The sequence below is a fragment of the Pseudorca crassidens genome, chromosome 16, assembly GCF_039906515.1.
Source record: "Pseudorca crassidens isolate mPseCra1 chromosome 16, mPseCra1.hap1, whole genome shotgun sequence".
NCBI lineage: Eukaryota > Metazoa > Chordata > Mammalia > Artiodactyla > Delphinidae > Pseudorca > Pseudorca crassidens.
This window is the reverse complement of record NC_090311.1, coordinates 74992886-75020299: the sequence shown is the minus strand read 5'-3', so window position 1 is coordinate 75020299 and position 27414 is coordinate 74992886. Positions and strand designations below refer to the sequence as shown.

At 43.2% G+C, this 27414-nt stretch overlaps 1 protein-coding gene across 4 annotated transcripts in view; it reads left to right on the top strand.

Annotated features, from left to right (window-relative positions):
- Positions 1-23757, top strand: part of CHRM3 (cholinergic receptor muscarinic 3) — a 516440-nt gene extending 492683 nt beyond the window's left edge. For all 4 annotated transcript variants that reach the window (XM_067710998.1, XM_067710997.1, XM_067710995.1 and 1 more), the window contains one exon: positions 18735-23757. In XM_067710998.1, the coding sequence (XP_067567099.1) occupies positions 18754-20526 (1773 nt within the window). In that variant the 5' untranslated portion in view covers positions 18735-18753 and the 3' untranslated portion in view covers positions 20527-23757. The remainder of the gene's footprint in view (positions 1-18734) is intronic.
- Positions 23758-27414: the final 3657 nt, after the last annotated feature.

Below are 27414 nucleotides of genomic sequence, written 5' to 3'. Positions count from 1 at the left end.
AATCAAATGTGTTGATTCTTAAACTAGCAATGTATGAACACAACAATAATCACGTGATTAATGCCAATTACAAGAGGAGCCCACTGTAGGGTAAGCTAAACAGAGTGTGTTTCAGTGTCAGATACACACAGTAATCCCAGCACCGGTATTTAACTAGTCCAGTGTCCCTGGGGCAGGTTCTTAACTCCTCTGAGCCTCAGTTTCCTCAAACATAAAATACTAAGAATATCCACCTTATAGAGTTATGATAAGGATTTACCCTAATGAATATGTATATATATATTTTGAATATGTATAATTAATATATGTATGCCATATACAGAGTGGCACATTACATATATATATGTGGCACTTATGGAGGCATATTACGTACACGTGTGTGTGTGTGTGTGTGTATATATATATATATACACACACACACCTTATATGGAGTGGCACATTATATGGCATTTATGAAGGCATATTCCATATATGCCATATATGGAACATATATATGGACATAGTAAGCACTCAATGGATGACAGGTATTATCGGTTATTATAGAATTGGTTGTGTCATAAACCATGTTGTAGACCCTGAAATATATCAGTTCAGCAATATGCACAGCACTTTGCAACACACAGTGCAATCTCCACTGCGAATGTTGTGTTCCATGCTGAATCACTTAGATCCTGAAGACTTTAAAATCATTTGATAGATAAAGAAGATGTGGCACATATATACAATGGAATATTACTCAGCCATAAAAAGAAATGAAATTGAGTTATTTGTAGTGAGGTGGATGGACCTAGAGTCTGTCATACAGAGTGAAGTAAGTCAGAAAGAGAAAAAAAAAAAAAAAGTATGCTAACACATATATATGGAATCAAAAAAAAAAAGTGGTTCTGAAGAACCTAGGGGCAGGACAGGAATAAAGACGCAGACATAGAGAATGGACTTGAGGACACAGGGAGGGGTAAGGGTAAGCTGGGATGAAGTGAGAGAGTGGCATGGACATACATACACTACCAAATGTAAAGTAGATAGCTAGTGGGAAGCAGCTGCATAGCACAGGGAGATCAGCTCTGTGCTTTGTGACCACCTAGAGGGGTGGGGTAGGGAGGATGGGAGGGAGGCACAAGAGGGAGGAGATAAGGTGATATACATATGCATATAGCTGATTCACTCTGTTATACAGCAGAAACTAACACATTACTATAGAGCAATTATACTGCAATAAAGATGTTAAAAAAATAAAATAAAATCATTTGAATCTGGGGGTTGGCAATTGCTAAAAGAATTCCTTTGGTGAATTATGGCTGCCCCCATTGTGGTATATTACTTCTATGGAGTGTTTCATGCATGTAATCAACAGTAAGATACAGCTAATAATAATATTTACTGCAGACAGAGACTTCATATCTCAGCCACTGAATTATATGTTTTCAAATATTATCCCAGGGAAGATAAACACAAGCCTCACCACAGAGGGTGAAGTCATCTACCCAGATAACTTAGGTGTACATGGGGAGTTTGCTGTCAGGTGTGTCTGGCTCCAAATCACCCACCGGCTGGGTTGTACACACGTATGAGCCCAGTTCCTTGACCTCCGGAAGCTTAGGGGCAGGTGATAAGACATGATACTTCTGAGCTCATCAGCGCAAAGTACTCTCATGCCAAGAGGCCCAGGCGAGGCCCAGGCAGCCAGTATATCGCTCAGAGGAAGTGCAGATTCCTTTTAAAAGTAATTCCAGGCACCAAACCACAACAGTCAACCTGAAGTTATTTTTTGTTTGTTTTTATTCATAAACCCCAGTATAATTTCTTCTTTTCTGCCTGGATAAATCTTTTCATTTTATTGATTTCACACTTTCAGGGTTTAATTTTTAATTCACATTCCTCTCGCATTTTACGATGAGGATTCGCACTGTTTCTTTGGACTAGCTCAACTTTCTTCCTTGGCCTCTTTGTTTTTCATCCCATGGAGCCAGAATCAATAGTGATGTGAGTTTTAGTTTCCATTTGGGTTCAGGAAATTTAAAACAAGAGATCATTGTTTTCCAATATTTAATTATACAGGCTGTGCCAAAATATACATTTTATTATTATTTTATTTCAATTCTCACAGTTTCTGTTCTCATTGTTTCATTTTAAGAGATAGGTAGTACTTTCAATAAAATAGTCTCTTTTTTTATACTGGTATGTCATATTTAAAGAATTTCATTTCCATTTTATTTTTTAATCAAAAACTGCAAATGCCCTTGGAGTTTAGTGTTTTAAGAGTTGTTTAAGCTCCTGATCCATCTTATACTTCATCAGAGTGCTTTCATATCTATTCATTTGTTTGGTTTTCTACACAATTTTGTGATGTGAGCGAGGTAGTCAATGGATAGCTCTTTTAAACACTGATAAACTGAGGCTGGCCTTTAACTCCTTCTGAAATTACAGTAGAACTTGTGGGGGAAAATGAGTTTGGATACCCGCCAGACTCATTTTTGGAGTGTCTTAGGATTTGTATTGGCTGCATTCATGCTCTTCACTCTTTCACTTCAAAGAAAGAACCCTCAGCAAACACAGCAACATGCCCTTACCTGCCCTGAAAATTCTATTTGAGTCAGGAACACAATCTGCCAATAGATGAATCCTCAACAGTCCCTCTCTATGTTTTTGAGTTCATTTTAAAGTATGTGTGACGTAGGTTTATCTGCACTGAATGAGAACGATGCCCATGATACATTGTGAAGTGAAAAACAGAAAACTAGGGAACATAATACCATTGTTTGTTTGGGAGCAAAATTTTGGGTCAGATTGCCTTGCTTCACATCTTAACTCTGCAGCTGAGGAGCTGTGTGATCTGGCTCAGTCACTTAACCTCTCTGTGCCTCCATTTTCTCATCTGGACATTAAGTAAAAGACTTAACTCACAGGGTTGTTAGGCAGATTAAAAGACTTAATGTGTGTAAACAAAGAGAACAGTGCCTGGCACGTAGTGAGTGCTTAAAAACACACATATGTATTTTGTAATTACAAGAACACGTTTGGGAAGGACATATCCATTCATCTAACAAATATTTACCAAGTGAACTGTTGCCAGTGGTCACCTCTAGGGCATGGGAATGAGAGAGGCAAGGGCAAGAGGACTGAATTTCTGCTTTATACACTTACGTATTGTTTGAAAATTTTGCTTGTTCATGACAAATCCGCTACTAGGATAGAGGTTAGGAATAGACTCGGAGCCAGCACACCTGTGTCTTACAATTAGTTGTATGTGGACTCTGGGCAGGTCTTTTAACCACTTGCTATACCAGTTTCTTTAGCTTCAAGTAGAAAGCCTAATAGCCTCCACCTCACATGATTATGATGAGGATTAAATGAGTTAACACATGCACATCACCTAGAAAAGCACCTGGCTCCCTGAAGAACAGATGCTATCACGATAGCAGAAAGGAAACACCAAGAGCAAAACCTGCAGTGTCCTGAGGTCATCATGATGTTTGTCCTCAAAGTCATATAAAAAGAACTTAAAAAGCATGTCCCTGGAAGGACAAAAGAAATCAAAATATAATTGTGGTGTCTTGTTTTCATTTACCTAGTTTCCTATCCTTCCCACAATGCTTGTTTTTAATTTGAAGTATAGTTGATTTACAATGTTGTATCAGTTTCCCACAATGCTTTTAAATCTCTTAGCCATGCATAAAATTCTTCGCTGAGTATTTAAAGCCATCTTGCTAGGTTTTTTTTTTTTCCCCATGACTGGTGGGGTTTTTTCATTTTGTATTCTGTCTCCTTCTCCCCATCCTTCAATGCTTCTTCTTCTTCAGTAGAATTCATTTTGATCTTCAGGACGTTTTACTTTCAAGTTGTTGAGAGAAACGATGATTACTATGTCTTTTTCTTGCCTAATTTGCTTTTATAAAAAAAGATGAATATTTATTAATCATATGTATCAAATATCTATACATTAAACATGTTACCTATGAGGAAACCACTTTATTTTATCACAAAAAAAGACTTGGAAACGTAAAGAAAGGGAGGAAGAAAAGAAAAGAAAAAGTAAGCCTTTGTTACTGCCCCCAGAGGTTTATAACCTAATAGTAAAATGAAAATTCATATATACACAAAGTAATATTTCAAACATTTAAAAACAAGGAATGGCACAGGTGGCTGCAAGTGCAAGTGGTCACCTCACCATGGCCACCTTGGCATATCCCAGTGAAACAGGAGGGAAGGGGTCAGGGCACAACCTTTAAAAGAATGAAATAGCCCTAGGACATGACAAAAACTGGCTAGAACCAACTAGGTCCAAGATGGCAGAATATTCGACTTCCAGTGGACCTTGAGCCTCATCACATGCTCCTTGTAATACATTAGCTAAATGACACACCCACCAGCGTCATGACAGTTCTAAGGCTACCACAAAAGGCCATAAAGTGGGCAGTGGCCCAATTCCTGGAAATCTCCACCCCTTCCCCCAAATAATTGGAATAATCCTCCCACTCATTAGCCTATGAAATTACCCAGCCCATAAAAACTAACCACACCATGTTTCTCCTAAGGCTTCTCACTTTCCAAGATGGCCCACACTCTGTCTGTGGAGTGTGTTTCTCTCTAGGTAAATCCACTTCTTACCTATCACTTTGTCTCTCACTGAATTCTTTCTGCAATGAGACATCAAGAACATCAAATTCACCAGGACCATATTGGCGAGACAGCCAGGAGAATGTGGTAAGCCTCAGCCTCTTGCCTCCCTTGCGCTTGAGAGGTGCTGCCTTATTTCCAGCCATCTCCATCTCTCTCTCCCTCTCTTTCTTATAGTCTGTCTCATTTTCAGACCTATTGCCACAAAAATGTGGACGCAGGACAAGCAGTTAAAAGCCATCAGGGTGCTTGGCGTGGAAAAGAAGTCTCTGTGAGAGGATAAGTGGATCGTGGAACAGACTACAGAGATGCTAGGTCTGTCCACCCACCTCAAGGCAATTGCCACGCAATGATTTCAGGCTCACAGTTAAAAGCATAACACTGCCCCCTCCCCGCGGCTACTGTCATAGGCTTATTATTGGTCCACCTACACCTAATTTTCCTTGTCTCAACTCTGCATCCCTACCTCACTCTTTCCACTCTTATCTCGTGCCTTACTCTGCCGCAAATGGGGAAAAAGAAATCTGCCAGGTACTCTCCAACCTTACTGGTAGGTCTTTCACTTCCTAATGTTACATATGGGCAGGGCATGTCAGGGAAAGTTTCCAGCCATCGTCACAGGCAACCAGGGACCCGAGCCGTAGGATCTTTGCCGTCTGGGTTTGCCTTATCCACCATTTGATTAACTGTTAACAGGTCCAGTTGTGTAAAAATATGAAATACAGCCTTGCTTAGTGTTTGTGCCATGGTTACAGCAGCTGTGATCCCTTCGGGAGCTCCCTCACGTGGTAGGCAGGCTGTGCTCATGACCCCAGGTATCAGGAGGAGGATGGTTCTGAACCACGTGGTTGGGACTCAGGGTAGTGGGACCATCTTTCACCTACCCCCCGACCCCCCACCCCCACCTCCTGGTGTTTGGCTGGCCCCTCCAGGGTCTGCCCTGACCCCATCCCGTTAGGGCGGGGCAGGCGACTCAAGCTTGGTGGGTCACACACATGACCGCGCCCGGGGATACACGCTTGGGAAATGATCCGAATTTGCTGTGCTTGCCTCCCCAGGATCACGAGATTTGGAGTGTCCTTCCAGGGTCATGGGGCCTTCCATCCCCCTAACTACAGTCACAGTGCCTCCACTTCAGCTGCCATATCCGCCCCTGCACCCAGCCCCACTGCTCACTGGCCAGAGCACATGTGGGAAGAGGGGAGGGCGAGGATGGCACCAAGGCCCCAGGGGTGCCGCCCACAAAAAGAAATGGAAGAGAGAGGGTTTTTTTCCTTTTTCACAAACCATCTCCCTAAATGGCCAGTGCCTGTTTTCCAAAACTTACCACCTTTGTAGAGAAAAAGGCTGGGACTTAAATAGGTCCTAGAACCATGAGGATGTCCATTCCAGGGCAACATATCCCAGAATACAGGGATTAATCTATAGAATCTATAGAGAAACCTTCAGGAAGGTCACTTATCCTGGGTGCTGCAGATGCCAGGATAGGACACGTGTCCCAGAATGCTGGGGCCAAAAAGACTGCCACATGGGGAAGTAGCTAACCCACACTGTGGATAAAGTCGACAGGACTAGGGGAATGGGGACACCTGGAACCAGTCCTGCCTTAGCCCCTATGGGACTTCTTAATGCTAGTGCTTCTCTCTGGTACAGGAGCATTCTCTCCCTGAAGGAACGATGGGGAACACCTCCTCCATCCCCAAGGACTCACCCCTCGGGTGCATTTTGAGTCACTGGGACAAATTTTCTCTAGATTCTTTAAAACAAAAAAAGCTCATTTTCTTTTGTGATGAAGTCTGGCCCCAATATAAACTTGAGGACGATGAGGCCTGGCCAGAAAATGGGAGCCTCAACTATAGTGCCATCCTACAGCTAGACATCTTTTGCAAAAGGCAGGGGAAATGGACAGAAGTTCCTTATGTACAGGCTTTTATGGCCCTAAGAGAAAACCTGGAGCTATGCAAGTCCTACGTTAGGGAACCTCGCCAACTGGGACCCATTTGGGCTACACAAAAGCCCTCTCTAGTGGCACCCAGAAGAACAGGAGCCCCAGACAGAGGACCCAAACCCCAATACTCTTCCACCATCTTCAGTCTCTCCCCTGCCCTACTGCCCTGTAAGCCTCTTTATGCTTCCATACCAGAAATGTAGCCAGAGCCTCTTTGCCCCCTTCAGGAAGTAGTAGTGTTCCCGGTAAATTTGAGGTTCTTGATGTCTCATTGCAGACAGAATTCAGTGAGAGACAAAGTGATAGGTAAGAAGTGGATTTACCTAGAGAGAAACATACTCCACAGACAGAGTGTGGGCCATCTCAGAAGGCAAGAGGCCTTGGGAGAAACACGGTGTGGTTAGTTTTTATGGGCTGGGTAATTTCATAGGCTAATGAGTGGGAGGATTATTCCAATTATTTGGGGGAAGGGGTGGAGATTTCCAGGAATTGGGCCACCGCCCACTTTTGGGCCTTTGGTGGTAGCCTCAGAACTGTCATGACGCTGGTGGGTGTGTCATTTAGCTAATGTATTACAAGGAGCATGTGATGAGGCTCAAGGTCCACTGGAAGTCGAATATTCTGCCATCTTGGACCTAGTTGGTTCTAGCCAGTTTTTGTCACGTCCTATGGCTATGTCATTCTTTTAAAGGTTGTGCCCTGCCCCCTTCCCTCCTGTTTCATTCCCTCCTCCAGAGATTTTACTCCCATATTCTTACGGGAAGCAGAGGGGCGACAGTCCGTCTTCTGTAACTGCTTCAGTGCTGAGTAGGGGCATCGACCCTGCCTGTCAGGGAGTAAAAAATCTCTGTATGCCTGATCTAGGGGCCCCAGGGGCAGGACAACTCCTTGTTTTAAGTCGGTATGGGCCGGAATCCTCACATAGCCACCTTCTTGATGTGGAACTGTTGTAACTGTTTCCATAGCCTTTCTGTGGATCTTCTTGATGATGAAGTGTTTTTTGTAACAGCATCGTAGTACGAAATATCTAAAAATGACAAAAGACTTAAGAGGCATGGTTAAACATCTGATTACAGTGTTATTGATAAAGAACCTTGGTTACAGTAACCAGAATTACAAATGATTACCTTTAACTTAACATACCAAATAATCCTAGTTAAATATTTTTCTTTGGGAGACCTCAGGGCCCCCCTAAAGCATCCCAAGGTTAGCTGGAAATCAAAAGAACTTTAATTAAAATTTGATATTTGGGAAGTTTGTCAAGAAGTTTTAAAACACTTGGTCAAATAATATCATAGGGCACTGTGAGACAACACATTTCTCAACCAAAGTTACAAGAGATCTCAAAAGCAAATACAAATCACTTAAAGGCAAAGAAACTCACACAATCTGTTGTCAAAGGCAACATTTCAAGAATACTCTGGAGGGAGAAACCAAATGCAGTCCTGTCCTAGCCCATTCCCAACAAAATCCATTTACCTGACTAGATGTAATTCAATCTTAGAAAATCTTGATCATGCACAACTCTTTTCTCAGGATCCACTTTCCACCAACCTTTCATCACTTTCTGTATCCATCACTTTATTTTTCCATCCAGAAACAGCCAGCTCTAAGTCAGACCTACTTCCTTTTCGCTTAATAAAATGCAATTCCATTCCTCATGCTTTCTTTACTGAAAACACACATCCTACTTTTCTTAAAAGTTATTTTTTTCCATTTTAAGTTATTTTTCTTGCTAACAAATTTGCCAGATATACAGTAATAAGGTTTTATTTGACCTCTAGTAAACCCGGGTACAATAGAAGTACTATACTTAACATTGATGACTGTAAAGACGTGTCTGTATTAATCAGACCAACAAGCTTAAGCCACCTTTAATACCAGATATCAGTTTAGTATTGAATATTTCCCAGATGACATGAACCTGAAATTCATTTTGGCCAGTTTTATATTTCTGAGTATTTATATAAGCACTTAATTAAGTCAATTAAGTAGAGCTCTTTTACTAATTAATTTTGGTAATACCATACATTTAAAACACATATAGAGGGCTTCCCTGGTGGCTCAGTGGTTGAGAGTCCGCCTGCCGATGCAGGGGACACAGGTTCGTGCCCCGGTCCGGGAAGATCCCACATGCCGTGAGCGGCTGGGCCCATGAGCCATGACCGCTGAGCCTGCGCGTCCGGAGCCTGTGCTCTGCAACGGGAGAGGCCACAAAAGTGAGAGGCCCGCGTACCGCAAAAAAAAGCAAAAACAAAAACAAAAAACACGTATAGATACATATGAATACACAAACAAACAGAGAGACCTCATAGTTCTCATTTCAAAATTTCAGCCCTGAGTCAGGTACAACGTAAAACCCATCAATTCCAAAAGGTTGGGTTCAAATTGGGCTTCTGGCAGATGGAACAAATCAAGGTCACCTGTCTAGATGGCTAAACCCTTTTTACTAATGTTTACAGAAAAGACACGTAGGATTTCTACTTATACTTGACAAGTCTAGTTCTAAATTACTTTACTCCCTTTTGCAAAATTTGCATTTTATAAGGATGGCAGAGATGAGGGTTCCTGAGAAGACCAGGGAGGATTGGAATATTACAGAGAGATTGGCATGGCACCAAAAGCGCATATTTAATGAGAGCTCATATTTAATTTGAGATTAGGGGTTGGAGGCCTTGTCAAACCTCTGGTTTTATGGGGTGTTGGTGCCTGGAAGGGAAGTTATTAGTTTCCTTTAAGGTGATTTTTATAGGAGTGACGAACTTTGTCTTCCCTGGGATTCCCTGATCCTAGGCCTGCGGATCTATAAGTTTTTCAATTTCTGGGGAAATATTTTGGGTTGGACTGTCTGTGTCTTGTCCTTGGCTTTGGTCTTCAGAGAGAGTAAGAGTTGCCCACAAGGCTGAGAGAAAATTCCTCCCCAATAATGGGCTGGGGCATTCAGGCATGACAAGAAACTTGTGAGTTATAAGAGTCTTTCCCCAGGTGCAAGGTAGAGGGGTGGCGAAATATTTTAGTTTTGGCTTTCATCTGTCCCCAGTGATAGAGCAGGTTTAGGGGCAAGGGACCTAGCATGAGACATCAAGACAGAGTAAGTGGCTCTCGTGTCCACTAGAAATTGGACAAGCTTATCTGCCACATCAGTGGTCACCCGTGGTTCCTCCCGTGTGATGATGACAGTCTCCTCAGGAGCCTTGGGAGGTGCCAGGTCCCATCAGTCAACCACTGTCATGACTGGCGTGGGGGAATTTCCTCACTCCCTTCAGTGCTCGGGGCATTCCCTCTTCCAGTGGCCCATCTTGTTGCAGAGTGGGCATGGCATTTTGGGTGTAGGCTGGGACCTGTTTCCTGTGCATTCCTTGCTCCGGTGTTCAGGACTCCCACAGCTGAGAAAGGCTCCCTTCCTTGGCAGAGGTCTTCTGGGAGTACTTTTGGGATGATCAGGTGGTGGGTTAGGTCTTGTCATGATGGCTGCCAAAAGCCTGGCTTCCTGTCATTCCTTCCTTAAGTCACGCTGTTCCTTCTTTTCCTCCTCAGCCTGGTCTCTTGCTAAAAATACTGAAGGCTGTGTCAATAAGAAGGTTGAGAGGGGTTTGGGACCCCATGGCAAGCTTTTGAAGCTTCCAACGGATGTCAGGGGCTGATTGGCTAATGGAAGTGGGCTGCAAATACAGTTTGTCCCTCGAAAGTATCTGGGTCTACATTCGTATACTTTCTGAGGGCATCTACCAATCGGGCCTGAAATAGGGCTGGATTTTCATCTTGGCCTTGGGTGATCTCTTTAACCTTATCATAGTTAACAGGTTTAATTATGCATAGTTTCATCCCTTCAGTGAGGCAAAGGATCATGTGATCCCTACTAGTGATACCAGGCTGGCCTGGTTGATAGTCCCAATTGGGATCCATTAGAGGTACTGCTGTCACAGGGTTTCTATGTGGTTGGGCAACACGTAGCCTGTGCCCAAATTTGGGCCTTTTCCTCACTGGTGCAGCAGTGGGAAAAGACAATATTTATATTCTTCCAGGTAAGTCCAAGGAAAGAGTCAGGGCCTGCAATTCTTCATGGAAGCGGTTAGGGTCCTCCGAGAACCTGCCTAAGCAGGTGCAGCATTGGTTAAGGTCAGACAAGGAAAAAGGGGTGTAGACTTTGGTAATTCCCTGAGGCCCACCTACTGAAACAGGAGGGAAGGGGGCAGGGCACAACCTTTAAAAGAATGACACAGCCATAGGACATGACAAAAACTGGGTAGAGCCAACTAGGTCCAAGATGGCGGAATATTCGACTTCCAGTGGACCTTGAGTCTCATTATATGTTCATTGTAGTACATTAGCTAAATGACACACCCACCAGCGTCATGACAGTTCTGAGGCTACCACCAAAGGCCAAAAAGTGGGCAGTGGCCCAATTCCTGGAAATCTCCCCCCCTTCCCTGAAATAATTGGAATAATCCTCCCACTCATTAGTCTATGAAATTACCCAGCCCATAAAAACTAACCACACCGTGTTTCTCCCAAGGCCTCTTGCCTTCTGAGATGGCCCACGCTCTGTGTATTGTATTTCTCTTTAAAAAAAATCCACTTCTTACCTCTCATTTTGTTTCTCACTGAATTCTTTCTGCGATGAGACATCAAGAACCTCAAATTCACTGGGAACACCAGGGACCCCAGTTCTGGGTGTGAGGATGAAGTGGGAGAGGAGGGGTCTCCCACTTGTAAAACATCTATTGAGTGATGGCAGTTGTATCAGATGCTTCACCTGTTACCTCACTGAATCTGCTTAACAACCATGCGGTATTACTGCTATTACTATTCTGAATTTTCTGGTGTGTGTGGAGACTGAGAGTTTCCGAGCTTTCATAACTAACCGGAGATGCCACAACTGGGTGAACAGTGAGCTAGGAGGGTACCACCTTGCAGGACTCCTAGTGCCATCAGGGTGCGTGACAAGTGTTAAGGGTTTGAGGTCCAGAGTACATTCAAGGGCAGCAAAGAGTGATTACAAAATTTGTGTATTATGTGATGCTTGTTTTTCCAGAAAACTCTTGTGTTTGTATTGTGACAACTACCAGATGAACCTTCAAAGAGAGGGTGTGGTTATTTGAGAACCCATCTCTCTTTCTCTTAGGTGGAAGAGGCTGAAGCCACCCCTGGGCAATGGCCTGGTGATCAAGGGAAGACTCCTCTCTCAGGTTCTTCCAGTCCTGAAAGATGTATTCCACCGAACTCTTTCTTTTCTTGGGTCATTCCCAGCCAAATGCCACCATATCTGAGGTCGCTTTGAGAACCCCAGAGAAGTTTGTCAGCCTTCCCTACAGCTGGAGCCCCCAGCCTGTTGGAAATACAATGTGTTTCTTCCTTCCTGCCGCCTTTACCTTCTCCAGGCTTATCTCCTTGAGCCCTCATGAGTTCTCCTGTCCAAAGTATAACAGTGTTAATCTCAGTAATGCTGGGGTGGAGGCAATCGTTCTGGGTCTACTCTGGGAGGGAAATTGTGCTAGATGTCGGAGGAAAGAGTTGAGTAGCAGAAGGTGGAATCTTCGGTGTAGTGAGGGAGACAAGTTGAAATGCTGTGGGCTCGGATGGGAGGATGTGCAGGGCGTGCAGGACCGCTGGGCGGTGGGCTTTGAATCGTCTGTGTACTCCCTCCGGAATGCTATGTTCTCCTTTTACTGGCACGGCAGCCTGGAGTTATATTCCTCAGACTCACAAAATAACCTCGCCTTTCTCCTTCTATTGCAGTGATTTTGTTTAGTTGATGGTGTCTCCAGGTGGTTCCTAGACAGCAAGAACTCTGTCTTCCACATAAGACCTGCAGTAAGCACTCAGACACATTCACTGTCTGAAATAATGATTGAAGAGCCAAATAAATGAATGTGAGATTCATCCTCAGGGGGAGTGGGGAGAGTGTGATTTCCAGAGAAATTAAATGTGAGCTGATTCTGGAAGAGACTTAGAGCGTGCCAGGTATGTGCGTGCCAGGACGTTTTCCAGATTCTCCTGGCAAATGGAGTGTTGCAACATTTTCTGAATCTCTCCTCTCTTTCTTTACAGTAGAGTTTCTCAACTTCAGCACTATTGACCTCTTGGGCTGGATAATTCTCTATTGTAGGGGCTTGTCTGGTGCATTGTAGGATGTTTATCAGCATCCCTGGCGTCTACACACCAGATGCCAGTAGCACGTTCTCCCCAAATTGTGACAAGAAATGTCCGCAGACATTGCCAGATGGAGACAGAGTCACCTTGGGTTGAGACCTCAACCCAACAAGTGTTTTATACTCAACAAATGTCAGCTCTTGTTAGCCTTGAAAAGCGCCAATCTATAAAATCAAACAGTCGTAGAAAATTATTCAATTAGCCTTACCATTTTTGAGACGCTGCCATGGACCCGTCAGACTATACTGAGTGTTTTCTACACGTTCTGTCCAATCCTCAAGTATGATAATCCTCATTTTATAGATGAGGAAGCAGGATCAGAGGACTCAGATAATGTGCCCACGTGGCAGAATCAGTATGTTTCTGACCCTAATGCATCGTGGCAGGGCTTGTTACACTGTTTTCTACGTGTCTCCCACTTACTTCTACTTTCTTTGCAAACAGACAGTCTTCTGTACATGTGTGAATTGGGCAGGACACATGTAGGCTGAAGTTTAAAAGGAAATCACATGTATAGACTATATCCAGATACAAAAATAAATACTCTGTTAAATATGGACCTTGAAAAATATCATAGCTACTCTCACTTAAAGTAATCACAAGAAGTCAAAATCAAGCCAGAAGAACTTTCTTCCCAGATGTCCTTACAGTATGTAAATAGAGATGTAAGAAATATTTAGCCCAAATGACTGTTTTCATTAAAAAGATTTCCAATCAGAATTATCTCTACAATTATGTTAGCTCTAATAACATTACAAAAGCACAGTCTTCAAAATATTAATAAATAACAATGAATTTGCAGAATGTTGAAACCATACTGAACGTACCTTAGGTCACAAAGGTTTGCAGTAGAACAGAATTCAGCTGCACTCTGTCCCTCTTTTTTCCTCAGAAAAGGACTGCAGGGGGAGTGCGTGGACTCCTGTGGCAAAGTGGGCTTACAGATATTTATTTATTTATTTTTAAGTTTATTTATTTTTATTTTTGGCTGTGTTGGGTCTTCGTTGCTACGGCAGGCTTTCTCTAGTTGCGGCGAGCAGGGGCTACTCTTTGTTGCGGTGCACGGGCTTCTCATTGCGGTGGCTTCTCTTGTTGCGGAGCACGGGCTCTAGGCATGTGGGCTCAGTAGTTGTGGCACGTGGGCTCAGTAGCTGTGGCTCGCAGGCTCTAGAGCGCAAGCTCAGTAGTTGTAGCACCCATGCTTAGTTGCTCCGCGGCATGTGGGGTCTTCCCGGACCAGGGCTCGAACCCGTGTCCCCTGCATTGGCAGGCGGATTCTTAACCACTGCGCCACCAGGGAAGCCCCCAGATATTTTAAAAGAACTGCTTCACCTCTGTTTTTCATTTCTTGTCATTTCTCTAGAAATTCTAATAACAAAGGCTTGAGAGTGCTGAAGCAGATAATCATTAGTCCCATTTAGGCTTTTGTTTTTAAGGTAAAAACCATGTTATTTCAGTAGCAACTGCTATGCCTAGGCAGTGCTGATGTAAGTGCTTTTCCAAGCAGCCTTCATTTTTGTTGTCAAACTGAATAAAACATATGAAAGGCGGCAACCAAGGGAGGCAGCACGATGCATCCACTTTTTGAAAACAAGCTTTGTCCTTTTTAAATGGAATTCTGTTCCAGTTTTGGCTTCTGGGATGTTCTGTTTTGCACCAGGAGTGACTGCACCATATTAGGGCACATCTGTCCTCCCTGCGGCTTGAAATGAATAACACGAGCTGAGTTCACAAAGTTTGATTCTGCCTGTGCGCGTCTGAAAAGGTTGGATGCCCTTTAAAGACATGTTTGATTGCCGAGCGTGTGTTGACCCTGTTTGATATCCTTCACGGACTGCATGACTGAACTAAGCTGAAGTTTCCCCATCACCAGCCTGGGGAAACGGGCGGCTCTTTGGCGCCTGCTGGAGAAGTTGTTCTCCGAGTCCGCTCTGCCACCTAGTGGTCGGCGGTGGCATTTCCTGTGCCCGACCAAGCTAGTTTCGGGAAAAGTCATTTTAGCTGTTGAATACTGTGATGAATTATGACAGAAAACAGAGACACTCTTAGCAAAGAACGCAGTCCAAGAGAGACCCGAAACAAGCCCTGCAACATGATGCATACCAGATTTCGAATATGGAAGAAGCACTAAATAATTGGTCTTAGAAAAAAGCATGATTGTGAATTGCAAGATATTTTTCCTTTTTTTCCCTGAGCCTTCATGATTAAAATAATAACAATAATAGAGGTAGAATTGATTTAGACAAAGGCTTCAGATTTATATTGGCCTTTTAGGACTCTCTAAGAACTTTCACATGTATTTTCATATCAGATATTTAAACATTTTTTTAAGTTATCTATATATTTTACAGATTTATAATCCCAGGAAAATTTTATTCCATAACTAGGGGGAAGGGAGTTAATTTCTCACAAGTGTCCTTCGCTTTCCTCTAAACTGAGTACTCTCAAATTGTTCTTTCATATTTTCTCCTTCACTTTCTCCTTTTAAATTTTAAAAAGATGTCAAACTATCAACTGCAGTGGTTTTCGAACATTGTTGACTGTGACCCACAGTACAAAATACACTTTACATCATGACTATATATTGAATGTGTGGGGGTGTGTGTGCACATGCGCTAATCAGAACTTTTATGAAACAGTACTGTTATCATTATGTGGTTCGTGTTCTGCTGTGTCCCATTCAATTCTGTTTATTTCCTTTTCTTTTTTATTCTCATGCTGGCCCACTAATTGGCTCCTGACTTACATTTTGAAAAACTAAGTGAATCAATTCTGTTTGTGCTGCTAGATGGAATGAAGTGAAAACGGTCTGGAAATCTATATATACTCAGAGATGAAATCAAGAACCATCCTATATGTACAGAGTTGTAATTAACCCACATGGAAGGATGACCCTCCTCCCAGAATCCAGGAGGGCTCTGGAAGGTGCTTGTCTTGCCCACCGGCAGGATCATGTTCAGTTTTGAGCTCCTTGCCTGGGGGCTGGGCCTGCACCACTTCAGTAGCAACGCCCTGAATGTCCCAGGGACCCCACAGCCCCCAGCTCCCAGCCTGGACAGGAACCTGCTGTAAATCCCAGAGCGGATCTAGAGCCACCCCCCGCCCCCTTCTGCTCCTATGTGATAACCCCATTTGCCCTTATGCAGGCTGCATTCCTAGAACTCCTGCCTGGGACCACTTACAAAGTACTAAGGTCAGCAGGCTTACAGGCCTCTCTGTTCCCACCACCTGTTTCTTCCTGAGCATTAAAAAGCAGTGTTTCCCTTAGCTCTCCTCACCAACATAAGTCAATTCAATGAGCACTAACCATGAACTCCCTTGACTCAAAATATACTAACTGTACAGCATAGAGGCTGTTGAGTCAGGATGAGGAAAAGAGCATGGAGCATAGACGTGACGTCCCTTTCTCGGAAAAAGCACCTTAAACAGAATACATTTAGTCAGGTTTATCGTTGTTTCATCTCGGTCTCAACTAGAACCCCTGATTCTTAGGAAGTCACATATTACTCATGAAAGGATAGCTGTACAGGAAGAAAGGCGTTGGGTGACTATCATGTCTAATAAGAACTTTTAGATATTCTGTGTTGAAGTCCTTATGAACTTTTGATCAGGTTCTTCTGATGTCATACTGTGTACTAACAAGACATCAATTGTCAAACCTCCAGAATGGAAAGATCCTTTTTATGAGATGAATATGGCTCAGTGGCATGGAGCCCAGAGAAAAGGTGATGGAAAATGTCTCAGGTACAGGGACCTGAGTGAAGGTTGGGGGAGGGAGATCTTTCTTATTTGCCTAATGTTTAGGCCACTGCACCATCCCTTAATGCTCAAAGATCAATGTGTTTGCAGCTCAAAAGACTTTATCTCAAAGCTCTGTCTCTACTAGAGTATTTAAAGACCAATTGACTGTATATACCTGGATTTATTTCTGGTTACATTAGTCTCTATTTAGGCCAGGAAAGACATATCTTGTTTTATTGCACTTAGCTTTACTGCTCTTCACAGATAATTGCATTTTTAACAAATTGAAAGTTTGTAGCAACCCTGCATCAAGCAAGTCTATCAGTGCCATTTTTCCAACAGCATTATTTTTAATTAAAGTATGTACCTTGTTTTTTCAGGCATAGTGCTAAAGCACACAGTATCTGAAACTTTTAAGTGATATTAGATAGTGAATTAGTGTTGAATTATAAAAGGAACAATGGCTACTGGTAAGTATGCCAAAGATTTCAGGTCAAAGATCACCTAACAATTTGTGGTTCACAGGTTTTCTGATATGAGTCAAGATACCCCTAGACACCAGAAACACCAGGACAGGTATTTAATCAACCCATTATAGAAAGCTGGTCCTAAGTGTAGGTGTCTTTCCTCAATTCTGGTTTCTTTTATATTCTGTATTCCAACAAAGCATGATTGGACTGGAATATTGTATAACGTGTATTGCCCTCACGATTCACAGAAATGAACTGAAAGAGAGAATTGATCTCCGGCTTATTTCCAAAATTCCTACTTATATTCTTCACTATTATCGGTCAACTGAGCAAAATAAGTTGATATTCATTTGTACAAACATAATGTGTTATTTGCAGTGAACAATGTGACATTTGCTTAAAAACTACGTGCTTTTTAAAATTACGTTATCCATGTCCTGTATCTCATCTAAGGTGTACGTCCTTGGAAGGCAGAGTCTTGACTTATTGAATTCAGCGGCACCAGTCTTAATGACCTAAATCTAGTAGTGGTTCAGTGAGAAGTGCTGATGTAGCTGATGACAGTTATGTTAATAAGGACCCTTTCAGGTGCAGATGACAGTAACCTTTCTCAGGTAGCCCAGGCAGCAAAGGAAATGGTTGGCTTACATAACTGGCAAGTTCAAAGAGGCAGAGTTGACTTCAGGAATGGCTAGATCTAGGTTTGAGAGGCCATGATGATCATACTGTCTCTATTCCCCCACATTCCCTCCCATCTCTCTCCTTCCCGCATATCTCTTGCTTGCTTGAAGCAAGCAAACACAGATTTTTCCACGTGGGTATAAATAGAGTCACCAGCACCCAGGAATCCCAAGGAACAGAGAATTACCCTCTCTCTTTCCAACATCCATGTCAATTCCCCATATTTACTCTTACTGCTCCTCTTTTTTTTTTTTTTTTTTGCGGTACGCGGGCCTGTCACTGTTGTGGCCTCTCCCGTTGCGGAGCACAGGCTCCGGACGCGCAGGCTCAGCGGCCATGGCTCACGGGTCCAGCCGCTCCGCGGCATGTGGGATCCCCCCGGACCGGGGCACGAACCCGCGTCCCCTGCATCGGCAGGCGGACTCTCAACCACTGCGCCACCAGGGAAGCCCAATACATTACTTTTTCTAACTGTGTGTTAAAGAGATAATATAATGGATAGTGATTTATGCGTATTTCCCCCCTTGCTGCAGGTTGCTGTTGCTTATTCCAGTGAGGCTTACATGGCTGGAATTGCCTTCAAGTTGCTTATGTTTGAAGCCTGGGTTAGGAAAATGCCCAGGTGGATAAAATGCAAATGAATAAGATCAATGTCTCACGTAGTGTGATGATAAAGCTATGCGGGATGAGTTTCATATATGCAGCTACTATTTTTCCCGTACTTTTCAAAGAAAGAGAAGGAAGGAAGATCTTGTTTGATGACAACATCATGCGGAAGTGTATGTGGTCTGTATTTAGAAAGGTGGAAGTTGTGGAGAAAAAGCACAATGTTCAGTGCATGTCACCAGCTAATCGTGCTACCTACCTTGAACAGATCGATCTCTGCCTGCCCTGTGCTGTTCACCTTTATTTAATTTATCTATTTTTATCGAAATAAAGTTGACAACTCCTCAGCTTTAAAATAAGGGGATGAACTGATGTGCTGGACTCTCCCAGGTTCGCCTGTAATATAGGTCCTGTTATCCAGTAATAGGAGGAGTGCTACTTTGAAAGGATGCAATGCAAAGACAAATCAGATGAAGGCAGAAACGGTCCTGACTCCATCTTTTCTCTTTTCTCCCCAGACTATGTCAGAGAGTCACCATGACCTTGCACAATAACAATACAACCTCACCTTTGTTTCCGAACATCAGCTCTTCCTGGATTCACGGCCCTTCCGATGCAGGGCTGCCCCCAGGAACGGTTACTCATTTTGGCAGCTACAACATTTCTCGGGCAGCTGGGGATTCCTCCTCTCCAAATGGCACCACCAGTGACCCTCTGGGAGGTCATACCATCTGGCAGGTGGTCTTCATTGCATTCTTAACGGGCGTCCTGGCCTTGGTGACCATCATCGGCAACATCCTGGTGATAGTGGCATTCAAGGTCAACAAGCAACTGAAGACCGTCAACAACTACTTCCTCTTAAGTCTGGCCTGTGCCGACCTGATTATTGGGGTCATTTCAATGAATCTGTTTACTACCTACATCATCATGAACCGATGGGCTTTAGGGAACTTGGCCTGTGACCTCTGGCTTTCCATTGACTACGTGGCTAGCAATGCCTCCGTCATGAATCTTCTGGTCATTAGCTTTGACAGGTACTTTTCCATCACGAGGCCGCTCACGTACCGAGCCAAACGAACAACAAAGCGAGCTGGTGTGATGATAGGTCTGGCTTGGGTCATCTCCTTCATCCTTTGGGCTCCTGCCATCTTGTTCTGGCAATACTTTGTTGGGAAGAGAACTGTGCCTCCAGGGGAGTGTTTCATCCAGTTCCTCAGTGAGCCCACCATCACCTTCGGCACGGCCATCGCTGCCTTTTATATGCCTGTCACCATCATGACTATTTTATACTGGAGGATCTATAAGGAAACTGAAAAACGTACCAAAGAGCTTGCTGGGCTGCAGGCCTCTGGGACAGAGGCAGAGGCGGAGAACTTTGTCCATCCCACAGGTAGTTCTCGAAGCTGCAGCAGCTATGAGCTTCAACAGCAAAGCATGAAACGCTCAGCCAGGAGGAAGTACAGACGCTGCCACTTCTGGTTCACAACGAAGAGCTGGAAGCCCAGTGCCGAGCAGATTGACCAAGACCACAGCAGCAGCGACAGCTGGAATAACAACGACGCTGCTGCCTCCCTGGAAAATTCCGCTTCCTCCGACGAGGAGGACATGGGCTCGGAGACAAGAGCCATCTACTCCATCGTGCTCAAGCTTCCGGGTCACAGCACCATCCTCAGCTCCACCAAGTTACCCTCGTCAGACAACCTGCAGGTGCCGGAGGAGGAGCTGGGGGCAGTGGACTTAGAGACGAAAGCCAGCGAACTCCAGGCCCAAAAGAGCATGGACGACGGAGGCAGTTTTCAGAAAAGCTTCTCCAAGCTTCCCATCCAGTTGGAGTCAGCCGTGGACACTGCCAAGGCCTCTGATGTCAACTCCTCAGTGGGCAAGACCACGGCCACTCTGCCTCTGTCCTTTAAGGAAGCTACTCTGGCCAAGAGGTTTGCTCTGAAGACCAGAAGCCAGATCACTAAGCGGAAACGGATGTCCCTCATCAAGGAGAAGAAGGCGGCCCAGACCCTCAGCGCCATCTTGCTTGCCTTCATTATCACCTGGACCCCCTACAACATTATGGTTCTGGTGAACACCTTTTGTGACAGCTGCATCCCCAAAACCTATTGGAATCTGGGCTATTGGCTGTGCTACATCAACAGCACCGTGAACCCCGTGTGCTATGCCCTGTGCAACAAAACATTCAGAACCACTTTCAAGATGCTGCTGTTGTGCCAGTGTGACAAAAGGAAGAGGCGCAAGCAGCAGTACCAGCAAAGACAGTCAGTCATTTTCCACAAACGGGCGCCCGAGCAGGCCTTGTAGGATGAGGTGTGTTGTCAGTAGCAGTCACCAAACGCACACGTCAACCCACAGACCTTAGGAGGGAGTGAGGCGAGGGTGGGGGTGATTTCTGGCGCTGATAAAAAATGTCTTTATCACCCAGATGTGAAAGAAGCTGCCTGTTTACCGATCCATTAAATAAATCCATTTTCATATCAAAAGTCAAATACCAATTCAGCCAAAAATAAATAAATAAGCCTATTACTGGATATGAAGAAATTTATTCTGAAATAGACTTTGTTTTTTCTTAAAGAGAAAGAAATAATTGTTTCATAGCAATTATATACCCAAATTGGTCTGCCTGGGCCTTTTCATTCCCATTAGCTCTGGAATCTCGGTGAGGATAACTGGCGGGCCCAGTTGCCCTGTTCTCCCCAAGGGTCCCCAAAGTGTCGATCCACATCCCACGTGGAACGCGTCAGGCTAGTGAATCCGTGGTTCTGAAATTCTTTCGTACGTTGCAAAGCCTCACCTTCTCGTCCCTGTAGAGCTCCCCGTCTTCTCATTGGTGTGTCGTTGAACTCTATTTGTGGACTTGATTCTTGATTCTTGCAGAGTACTGTTTTGTGCAGTTCAAGTTTCGTACAAATAAAAGATGCATAAGTGTATATGTATATATGTGTGTGTGTGTGTGTGTATGTGTGTGAATTCCACGCACACACACACAGTGTATATAATATAACGGGAATCACTGAACCGGCCAATTATTCCGGCAATATATCCTTTCAGTACTTTGGTGACTGACGTTTCTCTATGATCCTAACACAACGTAAAAGTGAACTTAAACCCCGTGTAGTGTTTTGGAGACCAGGGCTGTTTTCCCGGAGACTATGCAGCAGAGAACAGCCAGGCCCTCTGGGCAGGTCTGTGTGGAGCGGTCAGCCTGGTGAGTCAGATGAGCACCAAGGTTCGACCAGACTCTGAGTAAGCTGTTACCTCTGTGGACACCCTCAACAGAGCTAAATCGAATGGGGGCCCCTCTGAGCTCTAAGAATGAACCACATCCACATGTCTGAATTTAATGGTCCAAATCTGAATGTTTCCAAACAAAACCTTTGCTATCTTACCTGCTTGAAACTGAGTAATAGTGACACGTTTGAATGGCATACACAGCATTACATGGAGCAAAGCAGAAGAGACCTTCTGAGGGGCAAAGAAGAACACGAGATTCGATTTCTTGCTACTTGACATATTTAAATGAAAAAGGGCTTACACCTTTTGTCACTTAGCTGGGGCCAGTACTTTCTGCCGTTCATTGCGCAACCTTTACCCAGGAATGGGTGGGGTTCGTGAAGTCATAAGTCCTCTAAAGAAAGTATTACACTTTGAAAAGTATTGCTTCAAATTGATTTCCTTAGTACATTTCTAAAAAGTGATTTTGTATTCTCTTCTGAATTGGCCCAAACGCTGACTGTTCTATTGGGGGGAGGGGAGGGCTGCTGCTGTAGCCGTCGTCTGTGTTGCTGCTGTAGGTGTCAGGGTTCTTTTTTTTTTCCTTTTGTGGGCTGTGTGGGGAGTGGGAGGGGTGGGAGGTGGGGGGCTGAGGAGAAATCTTCCCTCTGTACAGGGTCTCCGTGGTGTGAACCCGGAGCCAGGGTAGAAGCTGCTTTTGTGTTCAGTGTGAGCTGGTGTTTACAGCAGATGTTGACAACAGTGGAAGTGTACTCAGTGGTGTCTGTGTTTCTGAACTATTTAATTTTGTGTTATGTTTATATGAAGATGTATTTATGCATATTTCACCGAGTTCTATTTAATGTTGATAAATATTACTCTTTAGTCTTCAGCAGGTGGTGTCCCTTGAAAGTGATTCTTTAAGGTCCACTTGAGCAATGGGTAGGGTATATCGAGCTTTCTTGTGGCTAAGAAGAGGAGAAAGTCATCCTGTTGGTGCCAGGAGGTACCTAACTCTTTCTAGGTAATAAAAAGTCAACTTTAACTTCAACATAATGGTTTAATACCGTTCTAGTTAAACCTGATGGGAACCGGTCAAAGCAACCCTCCACCAGTATATTTGAAATCACGTGACAAGGGCAAAAAAAGGCAAATCGGCATAATTGAAAGAATTATTTTTTTGGCCCACATTCGACCAAAGAATAAGAAAAAACAGAGACTATTTTCTAACATGTATAGCAAACTACAGAATGTTATGTTATTAACCTGTGAAATGTCTAGTGAGCAAGTGCATCTATATTTTATTACTCACGTTGGCCTGGCACTAATAAATTTGTGAATGCTGATTCAAGTCTCCCTGTACATCAGTAATTCCCATTCTCTTTGAATCTCCTATCTTGCCTCCCTCTCAAAAGACTGTTTCCCGTATTTAAAAAGGAATAGAATTAAATTTAAGAAATGAAGAAACGTAAGCTTTAGCAGAACTGTGAAGGTTAATAACAACTCTACTTAAACATGATTATCTCCTCATCCTTGTCCTTTTATGATGCTGAGAATGGAAGAAAAGAAAGACGTCCAAGACGTCAGCTCTTCTGTTACTGGTTTAATTATCGAATTATTTTTAAATCTCTTGTGAATGAAAACTGCTTTTAAATACTGTCTACTGACTCTGTTTATAGAAATGTATGTCCAACTCTTAGGTCATTTTCAGAAAAAGAAAATAAGAAAAACAGATTCTTTTGAGTTTGGAAAATTTAGGAGTGTAATCAAAGATGTAGTGAAGTGTTTAAAACCAGACATAGCTCCACATGCATTTCTCAAAGGACTTGTCACTAGAAAAGGTATTCAGCATTTACATAAGATCATCCCCCCAGATGGGAATCAAACTGTTTTCAATCCATATGAATGAGGTTTGCAGAGCTTTCATGATTATCCACTTTAATTGAGAGTAGAATAATCAAACCTAAATAAACTACACGTGAAGAAAGCACCCCCGACACACACACACACACACACACACACGCACACACGTGTGCACGCGCGCACCCCTGATCCTGTTCTCCCATTCTCTATTCTCCAGGGTCTACCAGGTGGAAAAGAGAAGTGAGCTTTCTGGTCCCGTATTCCCCTTGGCTCTGCTCTCTTTTATCCATCACCTACCTGTAGTCTTTCTGCTGGTTCACCATATTACCCTGAATCATCCTTGACTTCAAATCGAGCCTTGAGTCTCCAGATAAGTTCCATTTCTACTTACTCTTTCACATATAATAGTTCTCACGGAAAAAAAAAAAAGAAAAAGAAAGAAAGCATAAGCATAAGAAACTGCAGGGGCTAAAGATCTAGAAGGCATTGCAGCTTTCTCTGTCCACCCCTCTGTGTGCAGATGGGCAAGTTCATTGCTCTGGAGAAGGATTAGAGCCCTTTGTGCATCACTTGTGAGAAGGGGGAGGGCACAGCTCTGATGCAGAGTTAGCTGCCTCAGGTCAATCTCAGGAAGGAAGAGGGTGCCAAGGCTCAGGCACAGTGGAGAAGCCTGATGGAGACAACACGAGACGGAGGCAGAGCCTCCGGATCATTCTGGGTGCCCCATACTTAGCCGAGTAGAGACGATTCCCAGATGGGGACGTATGGCTGAGAAACTGGACAGTACATCCCAGGAGCTTCAGAGGACAAGTGAATGTATCACAAAGAAGCTCTAACTTAGCATGAGGATCCCTGAGCTTTTGGCCCAGTTCTGTCACCAGGGAATTACATGGCCTCTGCCACACGTGTCATTTACCCTTAAACTCAATGGGTTGTCCCCATACGCTCTTACTCATTAACAACATGAAAGCATCTTTTTGCCTTCTAATAGCAAACAGGTGAAATAGAGTCAGGGCGTTAGGTAAATAACTACCATGATGAATGTAAATGCTGTAACTGAAGAACACTTGAAAAATTCTGATTTTATGTATCCCTCAGAGTTATTTACTTATATTTCAGTACAATGATCTCTAAGGAACTCTCACAGTTTGTTGGTAAACCTGGAATTTTATTTCAAATACCACTTTATTCCAGGAGGATCACCTAAGGCCTGACAACCTTACAAGTAGAGCTGCTGGGTAGCGGGTGTTTGGTTTCTCAGTAGTATTTCTCGAAATGGACTGAAACTGTATAGCATACAGCACCCAAAATGCTGGTCCTTTCTTCAACCTGACAGCCCTACTTATACCACCTCCTCTAAAACCATATTTTTTCTCATATGTCATGCGTGACAAACTTGGCACAGCAGTGCAAACGCCACCCCATAGTAGGATGCAGGTCAATTTTACTACTTGCCTTTATGGACCTAGGTTATGCTGTCTCTCCTGGTGTTTTCATGCCTCCGTTTTGTAGGAATTCCGCCTCTACTGGGACTCATGCTGTGAGAATAAATATTCCAGCCCTAAGAGGTTGGCTCCAGGTACAGAAGCCCAGGGCTCTTGAGAACTAGGAATATTCCATTTTCTTTTTCTGGCTTTAGCGTCACTGCCTGAGAAAGGAGGCTCGTGTTGAGATAATAAAAATGCAAAAAGAAAAACAAGTTCCCAAAGTGACTGTGTTCAACATAAGATTGGAACTGCATAATATTTTGTCACCAGGCTCCAAGATGGACAAGGGTTAGACTTGTTGTTAACTGGACACACATTACATTCACAGCTTCACACACAGAGATACAGTGCACTCGGACATGTGGAAGCGGTCACCCAAGCACTTTAGCGCAATGTTAGGACTGTGGTCACTCTGGTAGAACCAGGAAGACTCAGCACAGAGTTCAGACCCTACAGTTCTTGGCCTGGGCTGGGAACTCCCCACATAATCTCCCAGATCCAGGGCGGCTCTCATCTGAGTTACACAAGACGTTCTATACGAACAGGAAATGGAAAAGGAGGCTATACTCTCAGTTGCAAAGAAGTATTAATAACACTTCCCTCACCCAAATAATCTTATCTTAAGCTTAAAAGATTATCCTCAGAATATAAATCTTTATTTTTGTTCTTTCTTGAAGTCCAAAATACTTATTCATTCTGCAATTTACATACCAAACCCCGAACTATTTTTATCCTAGATTCTGTGATTTCCTTAATGATAGAAATCAGGTCTTCCTCATCCTGTGGCTGGCACATTATCTGTCAAGCAGTAGACATTCAATAAATGCTGTTGAATGTTTAATAAACTCCTTATACTTAATATAGCAAATATTTATCAGAATTATGTGTACGTCAATGCCCCACACTTCGACTGTAGCCGGAGGGCATTGAGCTGGGAAAGTAAATTAAGGGAAAAATGGTTCATTGATATGACGGTTTCCTAATAAAGTATTACTAAGCAACAAGGAGAAATATTTTAATAGATTTGAAGGAGTAAATATAATTAAGAGGACAGGAAGGAAAGAAAATCAACTCTATCCCTGGAATTTGGAACCGTTTTACCAGGTTGGTCAACTCTACTTGATCCTAGTGAGGGAAATACTGAGAGAGCCTGGAGAGTCTATACATATAAGTCTTCTGTTTGTACAGGTGAAGTTCTGTAATTTGGCTTAAAACATCCTTGCATGTAGTTTTGCTTGGCATGAAGGTTAGGAGAGAATCCATACTGTTCTGCAAGCATTAAACAAAGCCCTCTCTTCATATCCTCTGTTCATTCCTCATGTAACACGTGGATATTTTCAGCCTCCTACGTACAAGGCTCCAGAGAAATTTCTTTGGGGCTTGTGCTTAGAGCTATGGCAAGGCAACGTTTTCAGGAATGCCCCCCCCCCCACGTTTTCAATCACATGGAAACTGTCTCTAAGTTTGGTGCAGGTTCGAGGAATAATAATTAAAATAGGCTTCAAGTTGGTGAATCAGCACATTGATTTTTCTTGGCAGAAAGCTTTCTGGGAAATGTCTGGGAAATGTTCAGTGATACTCACATCCTTCTAATTTATGAGGGTGTAGAAATCACTGTCCAAAGAGATGGCTATATATTTGCTTTGTAAGCAAAAGGCATGTATCATAGTTGCATCTAAAGTAGTGTCCCCATCTTTATCAAAGGCACTGAATTTTAACTGTTTTTATTTCCTAGTGTCCAGCACTTCCTCAGTAGTCATTTTAGGTATGTCATATGCCATTTTTATTCCTTCTTCTAAAAATAATTCTATTGTCTGTACTATAAAATGATGCCTGCAACTTTGTGGTGATATTATCCCCTAAGTTTAATAGTGAAATAAGGAAATAAAACTATAAATAAACAAAGAATGTGGTTGACTTTCTTTTTAATCCGAGGTCTATAATACAGCAACAGTTTTTTTATTGTATAAAAGGGTGGAGTACATTGAAGGGATAATTCTGAAACAGACCTTTATTTGCATTGACTTCTCTTTTTTACATGCACTAGAACTTTCTTCAACAATGAACATTGCTGCTGCCATAACTCAGAATAATACTCTGTGTTTTAGACTATGAGTTAAGCATGTATTAACTATATCTGCAGACATAATCCTAATTTTAAGACTGCAAGTAAAGAAAAATATTTCTCTCTAGATATATACTATGGACCTAACACAAATAGACTACTAGTTACTTCTCCAGCAAAGATGGGTTTATTTGGGGTCTGCATCCTGGCAAGCCTCATGCAAGTCCCCAGGCAGCAAGGGAAGAACACTTTTACAGCGGGCTGCGGGGATGGGGGAGTGGGATTTGGGAGGGCTCTAGTAAACAGAGTCCATGGCTTGTTATGGGCTGAGTCCTTGCCAGGAGAAGAGTTTTCCTTCTTCCTGTTGGGCTCTGCTGTCCTCACAGAACTTGAGAGCTCCCCCTTCTGGTTTTCCAACTCGCTTTGAGGTTTCTGTTTATGAATTTTTTATAATACTTTGAAGTGGGTTTTATTTTCCTCTTTTTAAAAGAAATTCTTATTATCGTCCTTTCGCCCTGTGCTGTTTCCTTTGCTGTGCAGAAGCTTTTTAGGTTGATGTGATCC